Source organism: Lissotriton vulgaris, chromosome 5 (assembly GCF_964263255.1).
Source record: "Lissotriton vulgaris chromosome 5, aLisVul1.2, whole genome shotgun sequence".
Taxonomy (NCBI): Eukaryota; Metazoa; Chordata; class Amphibia; order Caudata; family Salamandridae; genus Lissotriton; species Lissotriton vulgaris.
Genome location: NC_141693.1, coordinates 601,668,454 through 601,695,565, shown reverse-complemented (window position 1 = coordinate 601,695,565; position 27,112 = coordinate 601,668,454). Strand labels below are relative to the sequence as shown.

The following is a 27,112-nucleotide window of genomic DNA, read 5'->3' as shown; positions in this document are numbered from 1 at the left end:
TCAGTAATTCGAAAATCCTAGTGTTCCACTTTAATAGCAGCATTTAGATCATGCAACACTGAAAACGATATGCTTAAAATTCTATATAACTCACATTTGTAAGGGTGAAAACAGTGCATGCTAGAGCTATGATCTGCCTTTACCTTTATTGACCACAACATCCTCCTCCACTCCAAGAGAAAAGAATGGGTATTGATGATACAGAACTCAACTGGTTCAGATCTTCTCTCACACATAGGTCCAAATGCATTAAAATAGCAGACTCTCTATGAGACCATATAGGTGTATGCCTTGGAAAACCTCCTCATTCTATCCTTGCTATATTATGTTCAACTGGTTTGTTGACTCTCTTGGTGAAATTCAGGGATAGAGTTCTACCAAAATGCAGAAGATGAGCATTGGTAGTCTCAAAAGAAGCTTTTTGTTAAGAAACAACATGAAATTATTTTTCTATATAGCAACAGTTACAAGGCCCAACCACAAGAATTGACAAACTAAAAAAAAAGTCTTGACCAGTTTTCCTTGTTTTTGATTTACCGTTGGACAAAACAAGACATTTGTGATATCTCTTCTTCAGTATAGAAAGGTATTCCTAGAGGATTACCAAAAACTCACCTTATCCTGCCTCAAAATCATTGTACACTCCACAGTTAGGAATAATTGGTCACTGGTACAAGAAAGATTGAAAGAATTATACCTTCCCTTAACTCTTTAATGGCTCACTCCCTAAACGTATTCTTCTGTAAGGCTGCATGTCTCACCCACAAAGTCTTATCCTTTCCTCTCTACCTTCACTTAAAAACTAAGTTCCTGACAATAACAGAACATTAAAGAGCTGCAAAGCACACCATCTCAACATGCCATGCATCAGAAAGACAACCACCCCTAAAAATTGCTACTCTGGGAATGTCTTTCCCACAGACATCATACTAGCTTCTACACTCTTATCCTTCACAACCAAGCTGTAACACCATATGCAGAGTCGTCCAGTGCAAGTATACGGTACTTTTGTATGTAACCTCTCCGCTCGTCTCTTATTGCATCATGCTTCTTTTTGGCATGTGAACCTTTAATCTACAGCGCACTTTTACCTTTTTTGATTCTCGTAGCACTATAACAAAACACACAAATAAATAAATGCTTATCAGTCTGAATAAATTATCCACACAAGCCACTGTAATGTTTTAGACCCAATACTCTGCCCTTCTTTTACATGGTTAGTATAGTAGTAGTTATGATAAAGTAGATTGCTGCTAGTCCAGAGCACCACTTAAAACAGTACAAAACTTTAGTGATTAAGTGGGCTTTCCACATCACATTGGCATCCTGATCCTTTCAGAGTGTGCTAAGTAGCTCAACCCAAGTGGCACATTGGAACACTTACTCTCATCTTGAAACAGGAACCCATGAAGCCACACTGCCAGCAGGGTAACGACGAGGGTTGATCCGATTAGTTGCCAGGGCTCAGCATCTTTGCACTTTTCATTCACAAAATGCCTGGCCTCCTGCAGGTACTTTAAGGCGACTTCTTTATAAAAAATGAAGTTTTCCTATAAAAACAAGAAGTCACATTGCACAAATGAAATCTCAATGGCCAGCTAAACAGCTACACATCAAGAACAACTACAGACTAGCGCATAGGTGCGATTTATCATTTTATCTGGCAGACGCTAGCACTATCTTTGGTTTTAACCCTGAATGACTGCATTCAAAATAGTCAAGAATGGTAGGTTGAGAGGATTTATGGAGCTCAAACAATATCTTAGTAGGACTTGATCAGAATGGGTGTAGACTTCAACACAGAATGTAACACCATAAAAACCCTTTCACCCACAGTTTCACATGATGCATTACATTAGTTTGGAAGAGCACACATAAAAGGCAAGTAAATGCTTGGTCAGCTGGTAAATCAAACAGTGATCACACATACATGGAGTAATTTGCTTTCCTATAGGATGTAAAGTTCATGACAAGGTGCAGCAATGCCGGGAAGAAAATTAGGCAGTGGGGTGCGAGGTCATACAATTATTATGAGCGTTTGATTGTCTGTAGGTGAGATTTCAGGGTTAAATTCAATACTTTAATGACGGTATTAGCCAACAACTTGGCTGGAGGTAAGTGGAGAAATGGCGTAGACTGGAATAATGAATGCTGGATTATGTCAGGAGCGGAGGCTCAGACTATTCTTTTATTCCTTCACTTTACTAAGTATACAGAAAAAACAGCAGCCATTTAACAACATTTAAACTACTCTTCCCATGAACACCAGGGAAAAGATAAACATCCATTACTAGTCCTACCTTCATGACCGTAGCCTTGCATCCACATAGTCCTTTGTTAATATTTGGCTTCCTTTTTTTCCTTCGCTGCTCCGCAGCCAGTTAACACCTTTCTAGTTTTTCGCTTTGTTGTTTAGATTTGCTTTTGTATTGCATTGATCGACGTTGTTTATCCACATTTTCCCCACGATCGTGGGAACATGTTTCTGCACTCCTTACACGATTGTGTAACTGTGGTGCGGCCATCCGCAAGCGCACTGTCGATCAGTGTGGCTCGGAGGCTCCAAGCCGCACATCTCTCTCATCTCATCTCATAAGTTGGACGTGTGCAGAGGAAGCCTTATGCACGTCCGAGCCGTCCCACTGCTATTCAGGGTGACGCCTTTCCCAGGTCTGTAAGCCCCAAATTTCACTTCTTTTGAATGCCCAATCTAGGGTATGTATTTTGGAGCCCCGAAGCTCCTCTTACGCCCTGCTGGGGTCAGTATCCACCTGTGAGTCCCTTAAAGCACCGGACTGTGGAAACTGCTCCCAGTCAGCATTACCTCTAAAGAAAAGAAAAAAAAATAACTTGTTGGGGTGGCTGAGTCCCAGGGTACCAACCCTCCAACAGTGTGCCTCAGGCCACATAAATATCGCTGGGACACCCCCCAGCCGAAATAGTGCAAGCTTGCATGTCTAGTGCATAAAGCCCTTCTCCAGAACCTCATCGGAGGCTGCAAGTGTTCCTCTCTCCTGTGCAAGTGCCCAGGCGGTGTCAAAATAGGTCCAAGCTGCCTCTTGGCACGATGGACTAGGCTACTTACGAAGAGGAGGACTCTCTCATTCCTCCAGTGGGAACACAAATTCAATGAGGCTGTAGACGCCTCAATTTTTCGGGCAGGTAACGATCTCATAGCTCCCATGGAGCAGCGCCTCTTGGAGAATATCGTGCAAGAGTGCGCAAAAATGGCAGTGTGTCAAGGCCCTGCCCAGTGACCCCCCCTGCACTGTCCGACATCAATCCAGAAGCCTGCCCGAAGAAGAAATGGATCATGACGCATTTGCGATTCACAAACAGGCATTCCCGGACCAAAACTCTCCCCAAGACAGCAATACTGTACCCCTCCCCCCTCCCTTCCCCCTGGTCATTTACTCTTGATCGGCAGGATAATTGGAATCATGTGTCTTACAAACTATACAAGGTTTTCAAATAGAATTTTATGGCAACTTTCATCAAGATTTCCATTTATTTCTCCAATAGCAATGCAGCCTTGATAGACGACGAAGTGTCAGCCCATTTTCAGAAGGGAGCCATATGCCGGTCAAGGTAACACCCTCATGGTTTCCTGAGCAACCGCTTTCTAGTCGACAAGACCGATGGGGGACAAAGACCAGTTATCAACATGAGGGACTTCAACAAGTGGCTGGTTTCCCGCCACTTAAAAATGGAGGTGCTTCATCTTCAGGGATATGCTGCTGACCTCGGATCAGATGGCACGCCTGCACCTGAAAGAAACATACTTGTCCATCCCAATCTTTCCCCTTAATCATTGGTTCCTGCAGTTAAGGTGGCGCTCACAGATATTTGAGTTAACCTCCCTCCTGTTCGGCCTGTCGTCAGCATCGTGGTGCTTCACAAAGGTCCTCAAACCGGTGATAGAGTTTCTTAGGGCACAGGGCGTACGCCTGATTGTGTATTTAGATGACATGCTCCTCGTGGCCAAATGCCCCAGGAAGCTGGTGGCTCAACTTTCAGTCTGTGGTCAATCTCCTTCAAGGACTGGGTGTGGTTATAAACGAGGGCAAGTCCCTCCTGATCCCTTCTCAACAAGTGGTTTTCTTGGTGGATTCCACTTCGTTGACTCTGAGCCTTCCTTCTCAGAAGATGGCGAAGATAAGGAACAGACTGAGGCAAACTATGTCCAAAACACACACGTTGCTCCAACAAATTGCCTGCATAGTAGGACTCCTATCTTCCTCCGTCCAGGCTATCTTTCCGGGTCCGCACAACTACCGGGCCCTTCAGCACCTCAATGCATACCACTTGCGGAAGGGCCTGACGTATTCTCAATCAGTTAAACCGAGAGAGGAGGGACAGGGGCAGATAAAGGTTCAGCATATATATGTGCCCCACAGATAATGTGCAAAAAAAGGGTATGCAGTTCCTGTCAAGAGAGAAGAACCAAGGCTGCCTGGGGGCAGGTGGGGGGATATGCTGACTTAGGAGCAAGGGCCATCACACAACCCGAATATCTAGGCATGTCCTTAAGATCAGCAGATAACCAGAACTGTAAACTTCATGCACTCTACCACCCCCCAGGTACTAAGACCAAATTCATCGACCAGATGATTTAAATCATTACTACTAACTCTAATCTGCAGTCTAAAGAGAATTTCTTAGGAGACTTCAATATTAAGTTGAAGGTTCAGGATGACCATCAAATCACCCTGTTCAAAACCTTCCTGGAGGAGCAATCATTAGTCCAAGGATGTCATCTCCCCACCCACACCAAAGGCTCCACCTTAGATTGGATCATAGCTAAAGACAAATCAATCGAGAACATTATAATCACACCCTGCGATTGGTTGGATCACCACATAATTACATTAGAAATTCCCCTCAGGAAAACAAAATCGGCTTCACATGCTATTAAACCCAAAAAAATGGACCAGGGACACTAGAGGAATTAATATGGAAAGCATAGCAGCGCGCTGCGAAATTGATTTGCCGCCACCCAAGAGCATGGTTGAAGTCAATGACCTCACGCTGCATTATAACAAATCAATGTCAAGCATTATTGAGGACATAGCCCCACTAAAACTAAAAAGGGTCTCGGAAAAAGACAAAACCCTGTGGTTCAATAGCGCCCTTAATGAAGAAAGGTCACTGAGATTATCAGAACGTAAATGGCGACAACACCCTTCTTCGACCCATCTAATCCTACTGGGACAATCCAGGAAAGCGTATAATAAAAGCATTTTGAAATCTAAAAAAGAATTCTTAAAAGAATTGGATAACGCAGTAAATAGGCCTAGGAAATGATTCGATCTACTCAAAGAACAATCAAATAAATCGGCCAAAGTGGCACCAGTCATTTCCAGAACAAGTTTAGAAAGCGAAGATTTCTCAGTCTTCTTTACAGACAAAGCTAACTCATTGGAGGGGAAACTCAAAAAAGCAGCTGAAGACATTGAAATGGAGAAGGGTTTGGGGGATGAAGTTCTAGATGAACAAGAACTAGTCAAACCTAAAAACAATGCCCGATGGTCAGGTTTTATATCTGTCAGTGAACTAGACATATCGACACATGTCGACCACTAAACCTAACAATCACTACAACGATCCCTTACCAGCTAAATGCTGGTCTTCCATAAACCACATACTAATCCCGTCTTGGGCTAAGATCATTAATGCCTCATTATCCCAAGGCCAAATACCGGCCTGCTTAAAAACAGGGCAATTCATTCCAATCCTTAAAAAGACGATAGAGAACCCCTCAGATCTGAACAATTTCAGACCTGTAACTAATATTCCTATGTTGGCCAAAATCCTGGAAAAATGTGTCCAACAACAACTTAGTCTACACATCTCTGATTTCAAGCTGTTAAACGACTGCCAATCCGGTTTCCGTCCAAACCACAGTACTGAAACTGTAATTCTGCACATAGTAGATGACGCATGACGCATTACTGGCTCTCGACCAGAACGAAACATGCTTCTGAATCTTGTTGGACCTGTCGTCAGCTTTCGACACGGTGAACCATGCCAAAATACTCGACCGATTGAGAAACAGAATGGGAATGGAGGGCACAGTTTTAACCTGGTTTAGCTCATTTCTTGAGAATAGATCGCAAAAAGTCATTGTCAACCAAAACCTGTCAAACACAGCCAATAATACTATAGGAGTTCCGCAAGGATCTACGTTATCCCCGGCACTTTTCAATCTATACGTAGAACCTCTCACAGAAATATTACAAAAAGCTAATATTGCTCTCCACATGTATGCTGATGACACTCAGCTGTACATCAAGGTTGCATCGGCCGATAATATTAAGACAATGAGCCTAACACTAAAAAGAACCCTTCTATGGTTAACCAAGAACCAACTGAAGCTAAATCCTCAGAAAACGGAATTCCTACTGACTACACTCCAGAAAAGCTAAATATTGATAGCAGAATGGTCCAACCTAATCACTGCTCTAAAGTGCACTCCGAAGATTGTTGACTTGACTAAATCACTGGGTATCATCCTGGACAAAAACCTGAACATGTCCACACATATCAACACAATGGCAAAAAAAGCCAGGTTCCATTTAAGATACTTGCGAAAACTAAAACCATTTCTAAATAAAGCAGACCTCAAAACAGCTGTTTAGGCTCTGGTCATTTCAAGAATCGAATATGGTTGCACTCCCGAAGATCTCAACAGCCCCATTGAAAGCATGTCTTAATGCAGCCACAAGACTTATAGCGGGATCCCAAAAATCCGACCACTTCTCCCCGCACTTAAAAGCTCTCAACTGGCTACCCTTCGAAGCACGAATTAATTTCAAACTGGAATGCATCACTTATAAAGCAATACACAAAACAACTCCAATCTACCTTGCTCAGAAACTCACGCTCTCGGAAGGGATCCGATCTCTCAGGAGTAAAGCGGAACTATTACTGAAACCGGCTCGCTTCTGTAAGAAAAGAACTTATGACCGAGCGTTCTCAGGGGCAGCACCGAGAATTTGGAATGCCCTCTTCCCTAACATCAGAAGAATTCCATCCATCGCACCATTCAAAAAGGCCTCAATGGGGAGTATACGGGAGGGGTCCCTGACAGATTTGTTCATTAAATCCAAAGATTTGTACCATTTTGAGCATGTCCTAGACAGTATCACTCCAGTTATCACCAGAAAACTATTTATGCAATGGCGTTATGTTTCTCTTCCCATTAGGGCCTTCACAAATCGCTGGGTTCAGTCCCCAACTAGAGAACAGTGCCCGTCATGCTCACACCATCTAGAAGATGAACTGCACATTATTTTTTTCTTTAAGGCCTACCAAAGATCTAGGAAATATTGGCTTGTTCCTCTCCTTAAAAATCTAGGCTTCAGCCAACATCTGCCAGCGTATAGAATTCTAAAGACCGACCTCTCACCTCCTATTGTGTTTGCGGTAGCAACATTTTTAACTGAGATGTGGCACACCCGTTCCTGTTTTATGAAATATGAAACATGAGATAGACTCGGGACACGTGAACTGTATTGATGATTTTTAATTGTAATATATAGTAATTGATTTTATTAGGCTTATTGCAAGCCTTTTTATTCTGTTTACTGGGTATTATCTGTATTTTGATTGAAAAATTGCTTGCATTTCTTTTATGATCTAAACTGATCGAAATAAAGATTGAAATGAAAAAAAGGAAGCAAAATCATTCTATATGGGAAAGTTAATTACAGCTGAATGTCTGTATATTAACCTGTCATGTTTGTTTTCAATGTCACGCAAGCTGCTCTCTATCCAGGTTGTGGACTTGTATATACGTTTTCTCTTGGTTTCATAATTCAAGAGGCTTTATGGTACTTTATGTGTTTATAGTCTCTACTGTAGTGTAAATGTCGTAAACCAGTAATGTATTGCAATATGTAAGTTTTGGATTCTGGAAGTGCTCCTGTAAAGCGCTCTGATACCCTATGCCGAGTCATGTTTGTGCTATAGAAAACACTAAATAAATAAATAATACCATACCCTAGAGAGATCACATGGTTATATAGTATACCTTCAAGGGGAGAGAAAAGGGGAACCAAATAATGGGGGACAGAGTGCCCCTGTCATATTAGCCGAACCGGGGCTCACTGGCTTACCGAAGGTCGGTTGTAGGAGTGCACGTCTAGCAGCCAACCAATCCCTCGTCCAGCCGTGTATTCTCAATCAGTGCCATAAACGGAAGAGGCGAGATAAGAAATTGCCTGGTGGTTTGCCCATATGGTGGCTTGGAACGGGAGAGCAACTTTCGGTTGCATTCCCGACTTAGTAATCAAATCCAAACCAAGCAAACTAGGCTGAGACACTCTCTGTGCGGACTTCTCCACAAGAGGAAGCTGGTCACAGCAAGAACAGAGTTTACACATAAATTGTCTTGAACTCCTGGCGTGGTCGTTCCCTTTCCAGTCCTGGACCAAATCTTGAAATCAATTGTGCATCCTCGTAAAGGTAGACAATGTATCAGCGGTGCAATATTTCAACCGTCTGGGAGGTATCAGGTCACAAGCTCTAGCAGGCAAAGCAAAGAGCTTCTGGAACTGCTGTCTAAATAACCAGATATCAGTGACCACAGAATTCCTCCCGGCCAATCAGGTGGCGGACTGGCACTCCAGACATTTTTGTCACTCAAGTGCTTGGAAGCTGGACCCTCCGGTCTTTCAGGATCTGCAGTCGAGATGGGGTCAGTTCTCGATCGACCTGTTTGCATCCCACCTCAATCACCAGCTACCGTGCTTCTAGAGCTAAAGGCCGGATTCCCAAGCAGAAGCGTTGGAGGCATTTCTCCACGATTGAAGCCAAGATACGGAATATGCATTTTCCCCTTTCGGATGATCTCTCGAGCAGCGGCTCAGGTGCGCAAGCAAAGAGCAAAGGTAGTCCTGATAACAATAACCTGGCAATACCCAGAAACCGGTGCCAGGATACTGTTTTCCGGTCCAGAGAAGACATGGCTTGGCAGTTGGGGCTGGAATGTTCATATGAGGAGGAGGGTCAAGACTGATTTGCATATGGCGGATTCTAAACTAGGGTGGCATGGTGAGCAAAGGAATGATGGATTTAACCCAAATCTCTTGACGGGGTGAATGTATGATTTATTCAGCATTCCGTCCATCCTTTGTATGTGAAGGACAAACAAGCAAGGCAGGTCAAAGGGAGGAATCGATGATCTAAACAAAAAAAAAAGGTGGTTCAGACAGGGTAATGCTTGTCAGAATTAGTCACTGCCAACTACTCATGCAGTGTCAATCTCTCAGATAGCCAGTCTTCGTCAATGGTGCAGAGTACCAGGGGCTCCGTAGATGTTCATGAACAAGGTTAACCTGGTCCAAATATAAAGGGGCCGCTCAAGCTACAAATGATTCAGGTAGGCTCTGAAAATTTTAATCTTCAGTCAAGCCCATGGACTGACTGGACAGTCTTTTGAGGGCAAGCCTGTGGCAGCGCATGCTGCCTTGAGAGGCATGCTGTATTGGAGTATGCCCTGGAAGCCCCGACCACTCTCCCACCATATTTGTCATTGGCTTGTGTCATTGTCCTTAGTAAATACTGGCTTCTGATTTCTAAATAGGCTTGTTAGTCCCTCTTTGGTACTGCCATGTCTTCATTTGTAACCTCCCATGAGGACTGGCCCTTTTACTTCTATTGTTACATGGTACATCTTCTTTAGTCTAGAAGCACAATTTTATTTAACGCATTTCTCCTGCAGCAGGCACGACATGCTTTCCTTTGCGCCATGCCCGCTTTCACTTTTGAAGCAGCCAGGGACAATCACAGTGGCTTCTATTTAATGAAATAAGTCTCGTTAAAAATATTAGAGGCTTTACCTACGTGTAATCGACATCTCCGTTTCAGCCTTTCCTTAGATAAAGATGGGCATGCGTTGCTCAGATTGTGACCCCGAAACTCCTGGCCCACTTATCAAGCCTTGAAGTGAAATTACAAATAACAATCCTACTAAAGCTACTTTTTAAAGTAGCAGCACCAGCTTCTCAAAACTGCCCTTCCTACTGACCTCTAAGAGCAGCATGTGGTACTGCACTGAGAAATACAATGCTGGTTCCTGGGTCACTATGCAAGCATTTGCAATGCACCAAGTCTGGCATTACTAAAAGTATGAGCTATTAGTGTTGCATTATTATTTGCAACGCCAATACCTCAAACTATCAGTAATGCGAGACCTATTGATTTGCAACTGCTTGTTTGAGAAAGGAACCAGGTTGCAGACCACCAAGATAGAAAGTAGGTGTTAGAAATTGACGTTTCTGGTAGGCAGAATATACACCCTGTCCAAGCAGGAGCCACAATCCTAGTCAGGGCAAGTTGGATACACTACCTAAATTAACCTGTGCTCACCATCTGGTAGCTTGGCACAGAGCAGTCAGGCTTAAACTAGAGGCAATGTGTAAAGTGTTTGTACAACACTTAAATTACCGTAACACCGTGAAAACACCACAAAAAGTCTCTACACAAGTTTAGAAAAATAAAGAATATTTACTGGAGTAAAGAAAAACTAAAATGAAAAAGATTCAATAAGTAGAAGTCGCAATATGATTTTGTAAAGATTAAATCTAAAAAACACTACTTAGAAATCAATAGAGGGCAGACTCACTGCAGGACTCATGCAAGGCCTGCTGACAAGTACCTTGTACGGAGCAAGCTTTGGCATCAAGGACTCCCTGCATCGATTCAGATTCACACAGTTGGGTAGATGCACTGGAATCGAGCCTCGCAGTGGGTGTCGAAGGATCGGTGCTGCATCGAAGTATTGCTTTGCAGTGGCGTCTTCAGATCGGCTTACTGCTAAACCTCACAGTCAGACCAGTATCATTGTTGAATGGGCACGGTGTCGGCATTGGAGGGCACTGTGTCGGTTTCGATCGGTGCAAAGGTGTCACTTTGTTGCAGAAAACAGCTGCAGAACCCACTTCTGAAGCCATGGACTGAAGCAGGCACCTAAGGGAAAGGTAGGACCTACAGAAGGCAGGTCCAGCAGAGTTGAAAGAAGTCTTTTGTGTCCCTGAACTTCAGAAAATAGGAGGCATGTTGCTAATCACTTGGAGAAACATGGGTTTGAGGATGTAAAGAGCAGTAACAGTCTCTCTCATCCCCAGGCAAGAAGCAGCAGGCAGCTGGCAAACACAGCAGAGCAGGTAGCAAAGTGGCAGTCCCTCCTACCGCAAAGTAATCGGCAGGCAACAGGCAACCACAGTAATGCAGTTAGCAAAGTGGTAGTCTCTCCTACCCCATAGCAGCTCTTCTTCGAGGCAGAATGTCCTTTGTTCCAGCAAAGCTCCGATTTGGTGGTGTTAGGGGTCCAGTACTCATACCAAAATGTGACTTTGAAGACATCAAAGAGGCCTTTGAAGATCACAAGGTCCCTGCCTTTCCTGCCCTGGCTCCTGCTCACTACATAGGTGGTATGCAGCTCTGTGTGTCCCCTATTCAGGTGCAAGTGCTAGCTCCTCCCTCCCAATCTACTGGAGGAAGGCACATCAGCCTGGTGATGGACCATCAGGATGCAAATGTCACACCCTTTCTCGCTTAGTGGGACTGCCTAGAAGGAATGAACGAAGCCTAGTTGTCACCCAAAACCGATATGTATTCAGAGACAGGCAGAGGCAAAGAATGGTTAAAGTAAGAAAATGCCAACTTTCTAAAAAAGTGTTTAACAAAGAAATAAGTGGTTGTGCCCAAATCGGTCAACAAAGCTAGGCCCGACAAATGGTGTACAAGAAAGAATGCCAATGCTGATGGTCATTTAACACTCACACAGGCTTTGAATTTCGTGAGAGCGTAAATCAGTTAACACAGCCACCATTTACTTTTTATAAAATTCAGAAAAAATTAACAGGTCATTTATCGACATCAAAATCATACACAGTGGAACAGCACACTTTAGAGAACAATCTGTCAATCCTTTAACATGAACTTACAACCCACAAAACATTTCATAGTACATCGTATGTAACAAAACATACTGCAAGACAATTTCACCTTTATGTAAACATATACCAACGTCTGTATCCTGGTTCTGAATTAATCTATCAGAAAAGAGCTGGACCAATTCTAAACATTTCAGAGCTCATGCTTGGAGAGCCTATACTAGAAGCGAAAAAAACTAATTCAAATAGTGGCACATTACTGGGATATTTTCTTCACACAATATACATCATTCACCCTGTAAGCCCAAGTTCACTAATCAACAATGCTCTTTGGGTTGTGCCCTTGCCAACGCGTTTCAAACCCGGAAACACTTGCGGGTTCTCCTTAGGACTCAGAACACATTGATACTCTTCAGTCAGAGGTGAATGTGTGTGTTTTTGGTCTTCCAATTCTCCTCGGGAAGAATGGATCACAAATCGTTTTCTCTTTTATGGTAGCGTCTAACTGTTGAATGTCATCTTCTGGACTCTTTTGAATATCATGAATTTTGTCTGAGTTGGTCAAGTGAGAACCCACGCCAAACAAAGGCTGAAGGGGAATTTCTCATGTAAGCTCCCTCCTGTTCCGGAGCAGAGTTATGGAAGGAATGTACGAAGGAAAGCACAGCAGCAATTGAGGAATCCATTCCAGCCTGCCTGCCATGCTGGCTAAGTGAGGGCACACAAAATTGTGTAAAGAGTTGGCAATGAGTCATAGGTGCAACAGTTAACCTAAACCATGATCCTCCGCTACATTTTTTTAAAATGTTAACTCCTCTCCACCGAAAAGCGTCCACAGAGTACTGCACAAAATATCCTTCAGACAACTCCACATACAGGGAAACTAAAGGCCAAACCCATAACAAAACAACATTGTATGAAATCAAAAAAGGAACTAGCTACCAGACAACAATTTTTTTCTAAGTAACAGACGTGTAAGCAAAACAGAACTTGACCACAATATTAGTCATAAAACAAGTGATACGCAGACACACAGTCCCAGCACAAAGAGAATGCATTAGGAGCCACAAAAGTGAGAAATATTAAAAAGGTTTTCAATGAAGACCGAAACGAATAATAGTGGGTACATTCAAACTTGCAATTCTAATCCTTTCAGCAGCTAAAGAACCAAGCTAACTCTCCAAGGTATCCAGGCAGCAACTCATAGATATAGCCAGCAACATGGTTAAGTTACCTAAATATTTGCTGCAGACATCTCCTCTGATGTGCAGGTTGTAAGTTCAAATTCTGGCAGGTCCACTTAGCTATTATAAATGGATACAAGAATAACATTCACAGCAACATTTAATAGATTTAAGGTAAAAGTGACGAATAAGCTGTGGCATGGCTGGCATCCTCACTAAGTTTTGTGGAGTTGCCAAATCTACATGTATTTTGGGGCGACAGAACACACATTCTGAATACATGGTGCTGGGAATGTTGCTGAAGTAGATAAAAAAGAATCTTGTGAACTTGCAGCACAGGAGTAGTGAAAGAGTAAATTATCTAAGTTTTAACACAGGCCAGAATAGTAGAAGACAGCGCCATTTTGGAGACTGTAAGCACCAAAATAAACAATACTTGGAGGAGAGTAAAAGTGTACAAAGCATGTGATGGCTTGCAAGGCGAGTGGGAAGAAAAGATTTGAATGAATTGTGACAAAACTGTAACTTTTCTTCTTTTGAATGTGAACAGGATTATTGGAAGCACCCCCTTGCACATTCAATTTAAGACAAAAGATTTTGTGTGAACCCATCCTGAGAGGAGGTGGGGGGGTCCCACGTTGGTTGTGGATCCAATGGAGACGCTGGTAGTATGCATGTCGCTGCAACATACATGCTACAGCTTCTCCCGTGGAGACCCAACCAACAGAATCAAGCAATGAATTCCGTTTGAACCTACAAGGTTGCCCTGAGTTTAGGAATGCATTCCTCACAAAAGACCAGCAGTAGTTTTAAATAATTGCAGCTGATTTTTATGTCCTTATGTCACATTTTGAGGAGACCAGACTCGAATGGACCGGAACGTGTCAACCTTTGAACAAGAGGAACTCCAATTCAATAAATACAGCAAGTACCTTAATTTTCTCACAGAGAATCTGGATTGTAAATTAATTATTCAGTTCCATCTGGAATTTTGGAATTACCTCTGGATGTATTTAGAACTTTAAAATGAATTAGGACACACAATACGGACTTTAAAACATGGACTGTGCAAATGAATGGATAGATAAAGTCAACCTTCATGTGGGTTTAAATAAATTTGCCTAAGAATTTCATTGTTCCTCTCATCTTATTCAAAATCTTTGATTATCCAATGAAGAGCTTTGTTACAATACTCTGGGAATTCGAAGACATATTAAATATGTAGTTGGGATTCATTGTGACTTGCGTTCCAATAGTAAGATGCTTCCTTTATTGCTGAACCAATCTAGATATTATAAGTAGCCCCTATAGAGATCCAAATGTTTTAGTTACAGATAAGGCCCACGTTTCAATATCTTTATCCAGGCAATCCCTTAAAACCCTCACTTTTCATATGCAAATCATTGTGTCATTTACACCAGGCATCCAGAAATGGAAATAAAGTAAAACATGCTAATAAATTAAAAGGGCAAAGCAGACTACACTTATTTCGATATATAAACAAGAATGAGTGTTGTAACCATCATGGTGAAAGTTATATCTGACCTTGGCTGATAGCCTTCTGGGTTTCAGACATCACACACTGCACTTCATAAATGATGTTTTAACTGTGCACACGTGCTTATTTAAAAAAAAAGTGCTTTGAAAAACAGTTGAGCTGGCAGTCAAGATACATGTTGTCCTATGCACCACCTCAAAATCTTGCCCAATCCATCATAAACGTTACAAGGATCAGCGCAAGTTCCACACTCTATCACAAGCTCAAAGCTCAGAGTCAAGCACTGCTATCAGTACACCATTATCAGTACCTTTACACATTCTCCACCAAAAAACACTGTGGTAAGTAAGTACACTTTGCCGTTCCAAAGAGCATTTCAGATAATAAACCGGAAGGATGGGGGTAAAAATATGGACTCCTGTAACTAGAATATATGATTATTACATGGATTGAACTATGGCTATTTAGAGACATCTTTCTGAATCCTATCATTCAAAAATGCAAACAATGTGCAACATTCAGTTACTGCCTAGCAGACAATGTAAACTGCTTAAACAGTGGTCTTTGAAATAAACAGTGATTGAAGCAATAGTAAAAATACACTGGAGGAGACAATGGAGGCAGTTGAAAATTAATAGGGCTGACCTTGTATAACAGGGCAGAACTTCATTCAAGTTAAATCAAATAAAAAATAATTGCAAAACCCAGAGGTTTGGCAGGGATTGCAGTGTTTAGTGAAAAACAGCCTGCCAGCTACAAATGTCTACCAAGCACATTTTCCAAACCTTGATGGATGACTGGATAACCCACCAGTAGGGCAGAACTGCAGCCCTGATGACAGCCAATACAGAAATGCCAATTGTAATGATTCTGCATAAGCTATACTATAGCTTCTTCTTCCTTGCTCAATTGCCAATTTTTCACTGATTCACAGGTCATTTACATATTTGAAATAGATCTGCGCGTATGATTAACATGTGTAAGTGAAATGACAACGGGCAGGGGAAGAGAATTACGATTTTACCGTATAATATTTTAAGACTGGCAAAAAGGACAGTTTATTTTCACTTCTGATTTTGTGCAGCTTCCTTTAATTTTTACTTCAATCCCTTCCTTTGCGGGCACATAAAATACAGTTTCCAAACTGTCCACCGATCTTCACATGAATTGACCTACCTTTACCGTTGGGACCGACTCTGCAGAGCAGGGCGATATATTTAATTGGAGTTTAACATATCAGGGGGTCCTGCTAACCCTAGTGTGGAGGCATCACTGTTGTCATCCATCCCGAGATGTTTGGAGCCAAGGCCTCTACTGTCGACTGGGTCCTCACAGAATTCGGATTATCCGAATCGTACCCAGCATCTGGATCATCTCCCAAAGTGGAGTCAGTATCGTCATCGGGGATATTGCCAGGATGGTCATCCTCCCGACTGCCTTAGGCGTCCACCTGCCTTTTTAAGAAGGCTTTACAAAACCTTTCAAATGAGTCTGAGGCAGAGACATAGCTTGTGCCTCAGATATTGCCTTAATGCCACATTTGCTGGAAGGGGCGCCCTAGTGACCCCAGGGATAATGCCCCCTTATCTTCTCGTTCTGGGGTTGAATGCTGCGCTTGGCAGTCAGCAAGATAATCTGCCTACTCAGGGGCTTCAAGGCCGAGGCTGTGGCTCGCTGTAAAGATGCATCTACAAGCTCCTCATTCACAGGTAGTACCACCTGTTCCTCCTCAACCATATCAACAGAATGTTAATTTGAGTCTGCCATGGTAGTTGTGATTCACAGCTGGCTGCTGCACACTCAATCAGAAAGTTAAAAGCCTCCTTCCTGCAGAAAACGTTAAGGTGAAAGAGACGCGGGGGGGGGGGGGGCGATTTAATTTTCAAACGCCTTCTGGTATTGTCCTAGAGAGGAGATGAGGTGACCTACTCTGCCCCCGCAGCCACACCGAAAGAGTGTTCCTCACTCTGCAGCCTTGAACAGAAAGATACAGTGCCCCCCCTCAAAAGAGTGCTGTTGGAGGGGAAACTAAACTGCCTTTAAATCGTAATGATTTGCGAAAACCCACTTTGAGAGAAAAAGGACAAACGTGAACCAAAACACATGTTTAAGAAAACATGACAAGATAAGAGAATTATTTTTGTTACTGCTTTGTAAAAGCATGCAGAAAAAAATGTAGCCTAGATTATATAGTTAAACTAATATATAGTGTGGTTTACAAACTGACAAAGTATTCCATTTATAAACGTGTGCTAGAAACGTGTATAGGGTAAGTTCTCACGTTATGAAGTTTATTTATAATCATTCTTAAAATCATTCATATGTATGAAAAACTAACAAGTTTCAAATTGTGAGTAACCTGATTTTAATAATGAATGTTACTAATATATCTCTTATGTGTGTAAACATGTGCACCGAAATGACAGAGGAAAGGTAGGTGTTACAAAGGTCTCCTCAACGATTCATCTGGGAAACTTTTAGAGACTATTTCATACATATATCAGCCATACTTATATGAAACGAGAATCTAGTTATACAAAATGAAAAATATTTACATGTTGGTACATACAAAATGCAGAATTCCATCTTACTGACATGAATTATTTGCAACCATACTAAATGACCTCAAGTGCATCACGCCACACTAGAATCATGAATGTTTTTATATTTCTTATGAATGTATATTTAATAATTACATATATTCTACGTTATATTGGACTAAATATGAATACACATGTGAAGTTTCTTGCCTTATTGAATTCACGGCGAATGAGAAAATTGCTCAGTATAACTAATAATGTGAAACAGTGTTTTCTTCCCTGAATTCTCATGTACTGTATGAGATATTAGTTACATTTTTGCTACAACCCAGGACATCTGCCTGGGAAACTGTAATTTTGAACTTGCTTATCTGCTCTTGCTAAAAGAGCATTGTACCAAAGTATCACATACCGGATTGCTTAAGGACTGAGTAATTGTCCCATCTATTTCTCCGCATTTTGTGTCATTCCTCGGCACAGAAAAGAAATAAAGAAAAACAGACCAGTAATTAGCTATGTTCCCATAGTTGCTCAAGAAATAGAAGGTCTTAAGGCATTAAAACCACCTTACAATAAATATTGAAGCAAACTGACCATGGACCTTGAAAAACATATCTTGGTGGCAAATATAGCTCCCATGGTTGACGCTGCAGTCGCAGAGCAAACTTTAGAGACTAGTTTTATAGCACCTCATTGACGGCCCTTAAGTATATAGTACTGGAAATTTTTGTAAAATGTACTTGTAGTCAGTTTCTCATTGTTCTCACTCCTGTTTCAACATTAAGTTTATGGGCAGACTCTTTATCATGGTGGCTCAAATAGACACATTGCTGCTTTACCATGCACACTTGTAACTGAACACCACGCCTGTTCTCAGGGGAAACAGCCTTTACAACAAGGTTTTTACCTAGTTGTGCCTTTACCACGCATTTTTCAACACGCATATTTTTGCAGCAAATATTAATTTACAACGAATGCCAATACCACGCATTTGAGATAAGTTGGGGGGGCTCCCCCCATAAATACATTATCTTTAAATAAAAACAATGCGTGGTATTGGCATGCGTTGTAAATGAATATTCTCAGTAAAAACGTGCGTGCTAACAAATGAGTGGCAAAGGCATACGATGCATTTACCTGCGTTGTACTATCGTACAACCATTCTCAGGAGCTTTCTGATCCATTTTTTTAACAGAGTTTTCGTTCCTGCCTATCTGTAACATCATGCTCATTCCTCTATGCACATGGCTCACTGTCAATTGTTGAAGTTCTATATTTTTCTCAATACAGCTTTATTTACTGGTTTTCCTTTGAAGCCAGTATTTACTGTTGAGTTGCCTGCTAAGCCAAAGTTCTGTAGCATGGCCTTAAATGTAGTACTGTATGTCCACTCACCACTGCTTTCCCTCATCTCTAGGAGCGAGCAGGTTGCACTGCCCTAAGGGTAAAATTAATTTTTTTAATGCCTAATCCACTGGCTGTTGCTAATTTCTTGGTAACTTCAGGTTGCCCCTTGAATAGCAAGTACCTTTTAAATACCTGCATGAAGTAGCTACAAAAGTGAGAAGAGTCAAACTGTTCCATTTATCGTAAACTTGCATATCTGAGAATTATGCATACTTTTATTATCCAATCTTACAGCCTGATTCATCAAAGACCCGTTTTGCGAGTCTATAATAGCGATTCATAAGGAATCGCTATTACAGACTCGCAAAAGGGGATTCATGTAGGAATCGCAAAAAGAATTGCGATTCCTACACATTCCTTATTTGCGATTAGCAAATTGCTAATCGCAAATAAGGAATAACTCCCCATTCATTCCTATGGGCCAAAAGGCCCATAGGAATGAATGGGGAGTATTCCTTATTTGCGATTAGCAATCAGCTAATCGCAAATAAGATAGCGATTTAAAGGGTGCCAGGGGTGTCCAAAGGACACCCTGAAGCACCCCTTAAATGCAAATTGAAACAGGTGTTGCGCACACACATGTCCAAAGGACATGTGTGTGTGCAACATGCAACTTAGAAAAATGCTTTTAAAAGCATTTTTCTAAGTTTTCGCTATTTACCACGAGGTTTGACCTCACGGTAAATAGCGGGCCGAAATTGCAATTCATCATCCATTTAAAAATTGCGAATTCGCATTTAAGGAATCTCAAATAGAGATTCCTTAAATGTAATTCCTCGCAAAATAGCGAAATAGCTATTACCGATTTTTGCATTTGGGACGATGAATCCCAAATGCAAAAATAGCGCTCGCAAAGGGCCAGATTCTCAGAATCTGGCCCTTTGCGAGCCGATTTCGGCTTGATGAATCAGGCTATGAGTTTTTAAATCATTTTTCAATTTTCAAACATACGTTGGGTTACATGTTTCTACCTTAGTTGACTGCTTTTGTATGGAGCACTAGGTGACATGCAGTAATGGCGTTTTTAATGCACTGTATAAAATTCTGTAGGTTTTTCTTTTCATGTGCATAGTCTGATTATACCAAATCATTTGCTTGCGTTCAATCAATGGGCAGCGAGACCACGGCATCTCTGGTTCACTTCAAAGCTCGATGTGTCTTGTGAGAATCACCGCTCCAAGCAGCAGTGTAATATTTTACGTGCAATTCTAATTTGACTAGATTCGATTAGAATTATGTTGATTTTAACTGGTAAAGACTTATCGTGCTGTAGAAAATACTGCTAAACCAGAGAAGGCGTTGAAATATTGACGATAGCATTGCAGAATTTTTAAACACATTGTTACACGGACATGTTTTAACACAAGTGGCTCTGTTGTGGTTTCACTGACTCGAGCATAGGTTTGTTAATACTAAATACCATGTTTGCTGGCACTCTTCACTGTCGTTATCGAACACTGCACTGATTTATACTATTTTGTTATCTACAATTAGCCACTTTTCTGACCTGTTGTATCAACTAAAATGTAGTGTTACACTCAATTACACCACAGAGCTTTTTGCCACAGTTTAATATAAATGTGTTTTCTCCATCTACTCTATCAACTAATTATTTAGTTGGAATGCAGACTAAAGAAACCCACATTTATTTATACACGTGGAAAAAATGTCAAATAATTTCGCATGGAACATTATTCAGACAATTCTGCACACGCAGGTTTCTGTAAAACATGGAGAGTAGGCTTATTGATTAAACTACACTAAATTATATCAGTGCCTCATTAAAAAGCTGGAAATCCATTCTTTCAGGTAAATGGCTTGTAAGATTGGACAGGGTCGTCATGTGCACTGGCCATGTTAGAACTTCGATGGTCTGAATACTGCGCAGGTGAACACACTGGCAGTCCGCCTGGGATTGAAAATCAGAACTTTGAAGCCAATAAAGTGTTTGCTTGAAAACTGGGGAACACGGAAAGTATAAGAACGTTCATATAGAGCAATTACTGAGGATATATAGTTTTACAAAGCATCCTAAGTTCACCGAACTACTGATTTTATCCGTGGTGGGATGGTGCTTTAAAACCCTTACACTGCTTCAACCAAATAACTTACTTTACAAGGATGAGGTGACATGGCTGTAGAAACGATGTATGGTTAGCTGCAGGAATACGCGTATTTTTTAAATATGTACTCATATATACTTGAAGCAGCAATTACCTAAGAAATACAAGCATGTACTTTTGATATAGTTCGAAATGGCATCTTGCTGTAATCATTATTTTATGTACATTTTTGCTCCTCTGGGAAACACCCTGCATACGCTATATAGTATGCCGAAAATTAAATAACATTCTGGTACTCTTGCTTCAGTGCGATTAATTGAATAACAACGCAATAAATGCAGTAAATGAATTCAGACACAAAAATAGCATGCATTACATGTAGTCCTCAAACCGGTCGAGCTTACCAGATAGCTCAAAGGTTCAAAAGAAACAACTGCTTATGGTGTTTTTGAAGATAACGTGCACTGTCAGACTGCCTGCTAAAAATGAGATTACTTTATCAGCAGTGTATTTTTACTTTACGCGCACACACAGGTTCTTTCCTTAATAAGATGTATCTCACACCAACAATATTACATCGGAATGGAGAAAAACTGATACAGTGTTTGCATTGTACTGTGCAATATGGTGGAAAATTACATGTACCCCTCCCCCTTCTCTCCAATGCCGCACTCAAGTGTAACGCCTGTTTGCCCACCAAGAGCCTAAAATATGTTACCATTAATAATTTAGGCCCTTCAGCTCTCCATCATGCAGAGTCTCTTTAATAAAATAAATGTATGGAAAGGTAGATAAATCGTAAATGAAAAAAGCTATAAAAGCTTTTAGGCTTATATTTGCTAAATAGGTAAACAGGCAATAGTGAAAAAAGCTCACGTATGCCTATATCACTTACTTAGAACATCAGGATGAAAAAGAGACAGTGAGACCGGTGTCTGTGATTTGTTTCGTATAGGTTGTTTACTATGAAGACAATGTCACCTGCAAGCTACTCACAATCATAATTTATGATGCTAGGGGCGAGGTCAAAGAAAAAAATGTTTGCAACACAGCACACCCTACTCCCCTCAGTCCTCCTAACCTCCCCAACGCAATTGACTCGAAACCCATGATCCCTTCCCCTCACGCCCCTCCTCCCTCCATAACGAAATCAACCCGGGACCCTTGATCTCCCCCACTCATGCCCCCCACTCTGACTCCAAGACCAGTACGCCTCCAACGACTCTTGCAGATGCAGGTTTGGCTAGTCCCGCTACCACTCATTCCACCCATTCTAAGACCCCTAACACAGTCCATTCTAACCCTCCCACCCCCCTCAACAGATATCCACACTCCGCACTCCAGAGCCACTAAAATAATTCAGGGCATCCACCTCTCCATCCGGGATCCAACGAATCTCCTTCACCTCGCCGAACTCTCCCTCATCAACCTTAAGCCTCAGCTGAACTCCTCTTCCCCTGCTACCCCAGAGCACCCCAAACACCCACTACCGACATCCCGGAGGTACCTTCGCCCTCGTAAGTACCCTAGCTGCCTATCGGAGGAGGAAATCCTTGACCTCGCCCTCTCCTACAGCTTTTCCCTCACCACAACAAAGTCGCTAGACCTCACTGAAAAGGAAATCCTCCAGGACCATAATGCAGCCTCTCTCACTCCTGGTCTATCAGACGTAAGTGCTGCACACCCCATCTGCACGGTCGATATCAACCCCTCAAACCAGCTCCCCTCTGCAACAGAAGGATGAACCGAAGAAATCTAGCGCCAGTACACCTTTCTACCCCGACTCCCGACACCACCTCCCCCCCTCCCGGACTGGTCTCTTAATTAACTGCCGATCTGCAGTAAAGCATGCCACCGATGTCGCTGCCCTCATTCTGAACAACAAATCCGAGTTAGCTATTTTAACAGAATCATGGCTCAATGATTCCTCATCCCCTTGCCTGGACCTCTTAGTCCCCCCTAACTTTAACATTACTAGGTTAGACCGACCACATAACAAGAGAGGTGGCGGCATCGCCTGCATCGATCGCTCTAACCTCCGTGTAACCGAGCTTCTGGCGGATACCACCGATGTCTGCGAATATCTATCCATCTCAATCTATAGCAACACCACCCATCTATGCAACCTGCACATCTTTCACCGTCCCCCCAGATGTGAAAGGACCCTTCACGGACCACCTCATGGAAATTATCACAGCTAAGAGCTCCCTCAACACCAAAGACATTTTCCTTGGAGATTTCAACCAGCACTGGAGCGATCTCAAGGACCCTCATGTCAACGCCATTAAAGACCTCCTGGCCGATCAAGCCCTGACCCAAGCTTGCTCACCCCCAAAACGTTCAAAAGGGGCCACTCTTGACTGGATCATCTCTAAGGAGGCAACAGTCAAGCTTATCTCTATAGACCCTTGTGTCTGGTCAGACCACCACGCCATCACCTTCCTTCTACCTGGCACCCACAAGATAAGAGCACCACAACCAGCGCTCCCTAAACGCTGGATCAGAGACACCAAGAACCTGGACTACAAGGAGCTTGAGATCTGCTGCAAATCCGACCTCCCCCCACCCCCACACATCACATCGGTCAGTGACCTCAATGATCACTACTCCACAACGATGTCGAACATTCTGGATGACCCAGCCCCTCTTAAACTAAAAAGAACTCAGGTCAAAGATAGAAACCACTGGTACACTGGTTCCGTTATCAATGAGAGGAGATCTCTCCGACAAGCTGAAAGAACCTGGAGACAACACCCCTCGGCCGCTCACCTAAAACTTCTCCGCCAGGCCAGAAATACATACAACAAGAATATCCTCAACTCTAAAAAAAAAAATAAAAAAAAAAAGAGTTCTTCAGAGCCGAACTAGGAAATGCCCAGAACAGACCACGCAAACTATTTGAGCTGGTCAAACATCAATCGAACCAACTGACCAAAACAGTGAAAGAAAACCCCAAGTCTCATCTCATCTGAGGAATTCTCCTCGTTTTTTGCAAACAAAATAAAAACCCTAGGTAACAAACTTAGTGCGGCCTCAATACCTCTACCAACCCCTGACCTTCCCCCCCACCCGCCCTGCCTCCACAATCCTCACCAAAGAATCTAGCACATTGGACCAACTTTTCACTCTACAACGAAAACTCTTGTCGCCAAAATCCTTTCCACCTTAAAACCGAACAACCATTTCAACGACCCGCTCCCTTCTAACTGCCTTACGACCGCTGCCCAATCCATTATTCCCAGCTGGACTACGATAATCAATGCCTCTCCAGCAAGGTTCAATCGCAGACTCTCTAAAAGCGGGCCAAGTCCTCCCCATTCTGAAAAGGCTGTTGCTGGACCCAGCCTCCCCAGACAATTTCAGACCAATCTACAACATTCCTCTCTTGGCTAAAGTGCTGGAGAAGTGTGTGCAACTGCAGTTAAGCCACCACATCAACAACTACCATTTACTCGATGACTGCCAATCTGGTTTCCGTCCCGGACACAGCACTGAAACCACCATGCTCCACATTGTTCATTATGCCCTGCAAGCCCTTGACCAAGACAAAACCTATCTCTTAATCATCCTAGATCCATCCTCGGCCTTCGACACGGTCAACCATGAGATGTTACTCGAACGCCTCAAACTTAGGATAGGATTAGATGGCACTGTCCTTGACTGGTTTAGTTCCTACCTCCAAAACCGATCTCAGAGATTCCTTATCAAAGGCAACCTGTCCGCTCCCTCCTTGGTGACGGTGGGAGTCCCTCAAGGATCAACGTTGTCCCCACCCTTTTCAACCTCTATTTAGAACCCCTTGCCGAGGTCCTTCGCACTTCAAATATCTCCTACCATATGTATGCAGATGACACTCAAATCTACATGAAAATCTCTTCTCTTGAAGAAATCCTCAACCTAGAAGAGGCCCTGAAGTTGACCGTCCAATGGCTCTCTTTTAACCAACTTAAACTCAATGCAAAGAAAACTGAGTTCCTCCTAATTTCCGCTCATAAAAGCAACTCGGGAGATCCAGACATGGATCAAAGCGATCACAGCCTTAAATTGCCCCCCGACCATTGTAGACTCGGCCAAATCTCTGGGTATCACCTTGGACTATAACCTAAACATGCAAGACCCCTTCAACTCAATGGCCAATTCCGCCAGATTCCACTTGAGCTAGCTTTGGAAATTGAAACCATTCCTTGATGCTCCTGACCTAAAACTTGCCGTCCAATCCCTATTTATTTCCAGGATGGAATATGGCTCCTCCACCCTTTCTGTTTTACCCAAGATCTCCCTTGCACCTTTAAAAGACTGCCTCAACGCAGCTGCCAGACTACTTACCGGCTGTGAGACTGGGGGCTGGGCGGGCCGGAATAACAAGCGAGGAGGCCGGATGTAGTGTGCTATGGTCAAGGATTTATTGATAGAAGGTGAATACAAAGTCCGGAATAAAGAGTTCGTAGGGAAGAAGAGTTCTGCCAAGAAGCTCCCAGCCGGGAGGGAATCTCGATGGGATGTGGATATCCTGGATATGGTCCACTGCTGGGCTGTTGTCGTCAGCTTACTGCCGGTCGATGGGTCTCCTCGGAGATAAGTAAGAGAGAGTATTGGGGTTAGTCCGGTCCAGTAAGGACTGCTGAGTACTACCACCGTCACCGGTAAGTGAATGGCCAGGTACTGAACGTGGGGAAAGGAGGGAAGGGTAGGTAAGGATAAGATCACTCGGCAAGCAGGAGGGGTTTGTGATGGGAGTGTCTGGGATAAGTGTGGGGACTATGAATACAGTGCTCGTGGTATTACTTCTAAGTACTAAGGCTGGTGCGAGTGCTCGTGGGAGTTCTATATACAATATCTTACAGTTAGGTACAATATTTACACTAGGGAAACACGGAGAAGGATAGAGTGTACTCACGTGCCCCGCCGTAACTCTCTTCCGAGTTACGGCCGCTCTCCCGCCACCTCCGGAGGTCGCCACCAATCCTCCGTCCACAGGTCTTCTTCCTCGTTCTCTTCTCCGGTCTCCGCCTCCTCTCCGCTCTCCTCCTTCCTTCCGCTCTCCGTCGGGGGTTCCGCGCCGTTCGCTGTCTCCTGCCACGAGTCCGCTGGGCTGAACACTGTCTCCTCGCTCCTGCCGTCTTTTCTAGTGTCTCGGCGGACTGCCGTAGTTGCGCTTCCGGTTCCGGTCTGGTTGGTTTCCGGGTCGTCGGCGGGAGTTCTGTTTCCGGTATCCTGTTCTGGTTCCGGGTCTTCGGGGGTTTGCGGATCCTGTGGGCGAAGAGAGGGAGCCCGGTGACAATGGGATGATGTTCCTCCCGGGACGGGGGTGTGGCTTCCCCACCTACTCTGTGCTTCCAACGAGGTAGGGACCGCGGATCTTTCACATCCCCTTTCCCTAGCTGTCCTACTAGTAGGGGTATCAGTAGTGGGATAACGTGAGAGGTAATCTGCATTGCCTTGATCTAGTCCCTTTCGGTGTAGTGTCTTGAACCGAAAGGGTTGTAGAGACAGGAACCACCTGAGTACCCTGTCGTTGTGGCCGCGGTTCCGGGACATCCATTCTAGTGGGGCATGGTCCGTATACAGGAGGAACTCCCGACCCTCCAGATAGTATCGGAGACTGTCTATAGCCCACTTAATCGCGAGAGCCTCTTTTTCTACCACAGCGTAATTTTGTTCTCGCGGAAAGAGTTTTCGGCTGAGGTACAGTATCGGTCTTTCGACCCCTCTTTCATCTCGTTGGGACAGGACAGCCCCCAAACCCTGGTCGGAGGCGTCTGTTTGCAGGATAAAGGGACGGGAATAGTCAGGACTGACTAACACGGGTTCAGACAACAGGGACTGTTTAAGGAGGTCGAAGGCTTTCAGCAATTGGGGAGAGGGTTGCTGCAGCTTCTCTTCGGTTCTGGAGGCTTTTCTCAAGAGGACGGTCAAAGGGGCAGCCATTTGGGAAAAGTTGGGGATAAACCTCCGGTAATACCCCAGTAACCCGAGAAATGCTCGGAGTTCCTTCTTGGTGTGAGGGAAGGGTATGGAGTGAATAGCCTGTATTTTATTGTGTTGAGGGCGAATGACCCCCTCGCCCAATAGATACCCCAGATATTTTACGCTTTGGGCCGCCAAGGTGGTTTTAGCAGGGTTGATGGTAAAACCGTGTTTACCCAGGGATTGTACTACCGCCTTCAAGTGTTGAAGGTGTTGTTCCCAGCTGTCACTATGAATGACTATGTCATCGAGGTAGGCCCCGGCATAGCTGGTATGGGGTCGTAAGACCAGGTTCATGGCCCTTTGAAAGGTAGCCGGGGCACCGTGGAGCCCGAAGGGCATTACCCTGAACTGGAACAGGCCCTCAGGGGTTGAGAAGGCCGTTTTCGGTCTGTCCTCCGTTTTTAAAGGGATCTGCCAGTACCCTTTGCACAAGTCTAGGGTACTGATGTACTTGGCTTTGCCGATACGCTCCACCATCTCGTCCACTCGAGGTAGGGGGTATGAATCGAAGGCAGAGATTTTATTCACCTCCCTGAAGTCTATACAGAAA

At 43.4% G+C, this 27,112-nt stretch overlaps 1 protein-coding gene across 4 annotated transcripts in view; it reads right to left on the bottom strand.

Annotated features, from left to right (window-relative positions):
- The window catches only part of SGPL1 (sphingosine-1-phosphate lyase 1), a 490,430-nt gene that overhangs the window by 436,924 nt on the left and 26,394 nt on the right, over positions 1 to 27,112 (bottom strand). For all 4 annotated transcript variants that reach the window (XR_015295917.1, XR_015295918.1, XR_015295919.1 and 1 more), the window contains exon 2: positions 1,385 to 1,550. Coding sequence is in view for 1 of the 4 variants with exons in the window: in XM_086922046.1 (XP_086778172.1) it covers positions 1,385 to 1,550 (166 nt within the window). In the remaining 3 variants the exon portion in view is untranslated. The remainder of the gene's footprint in view (positions 1 to 1,384; positions 1,551 to 27,112) is intronic.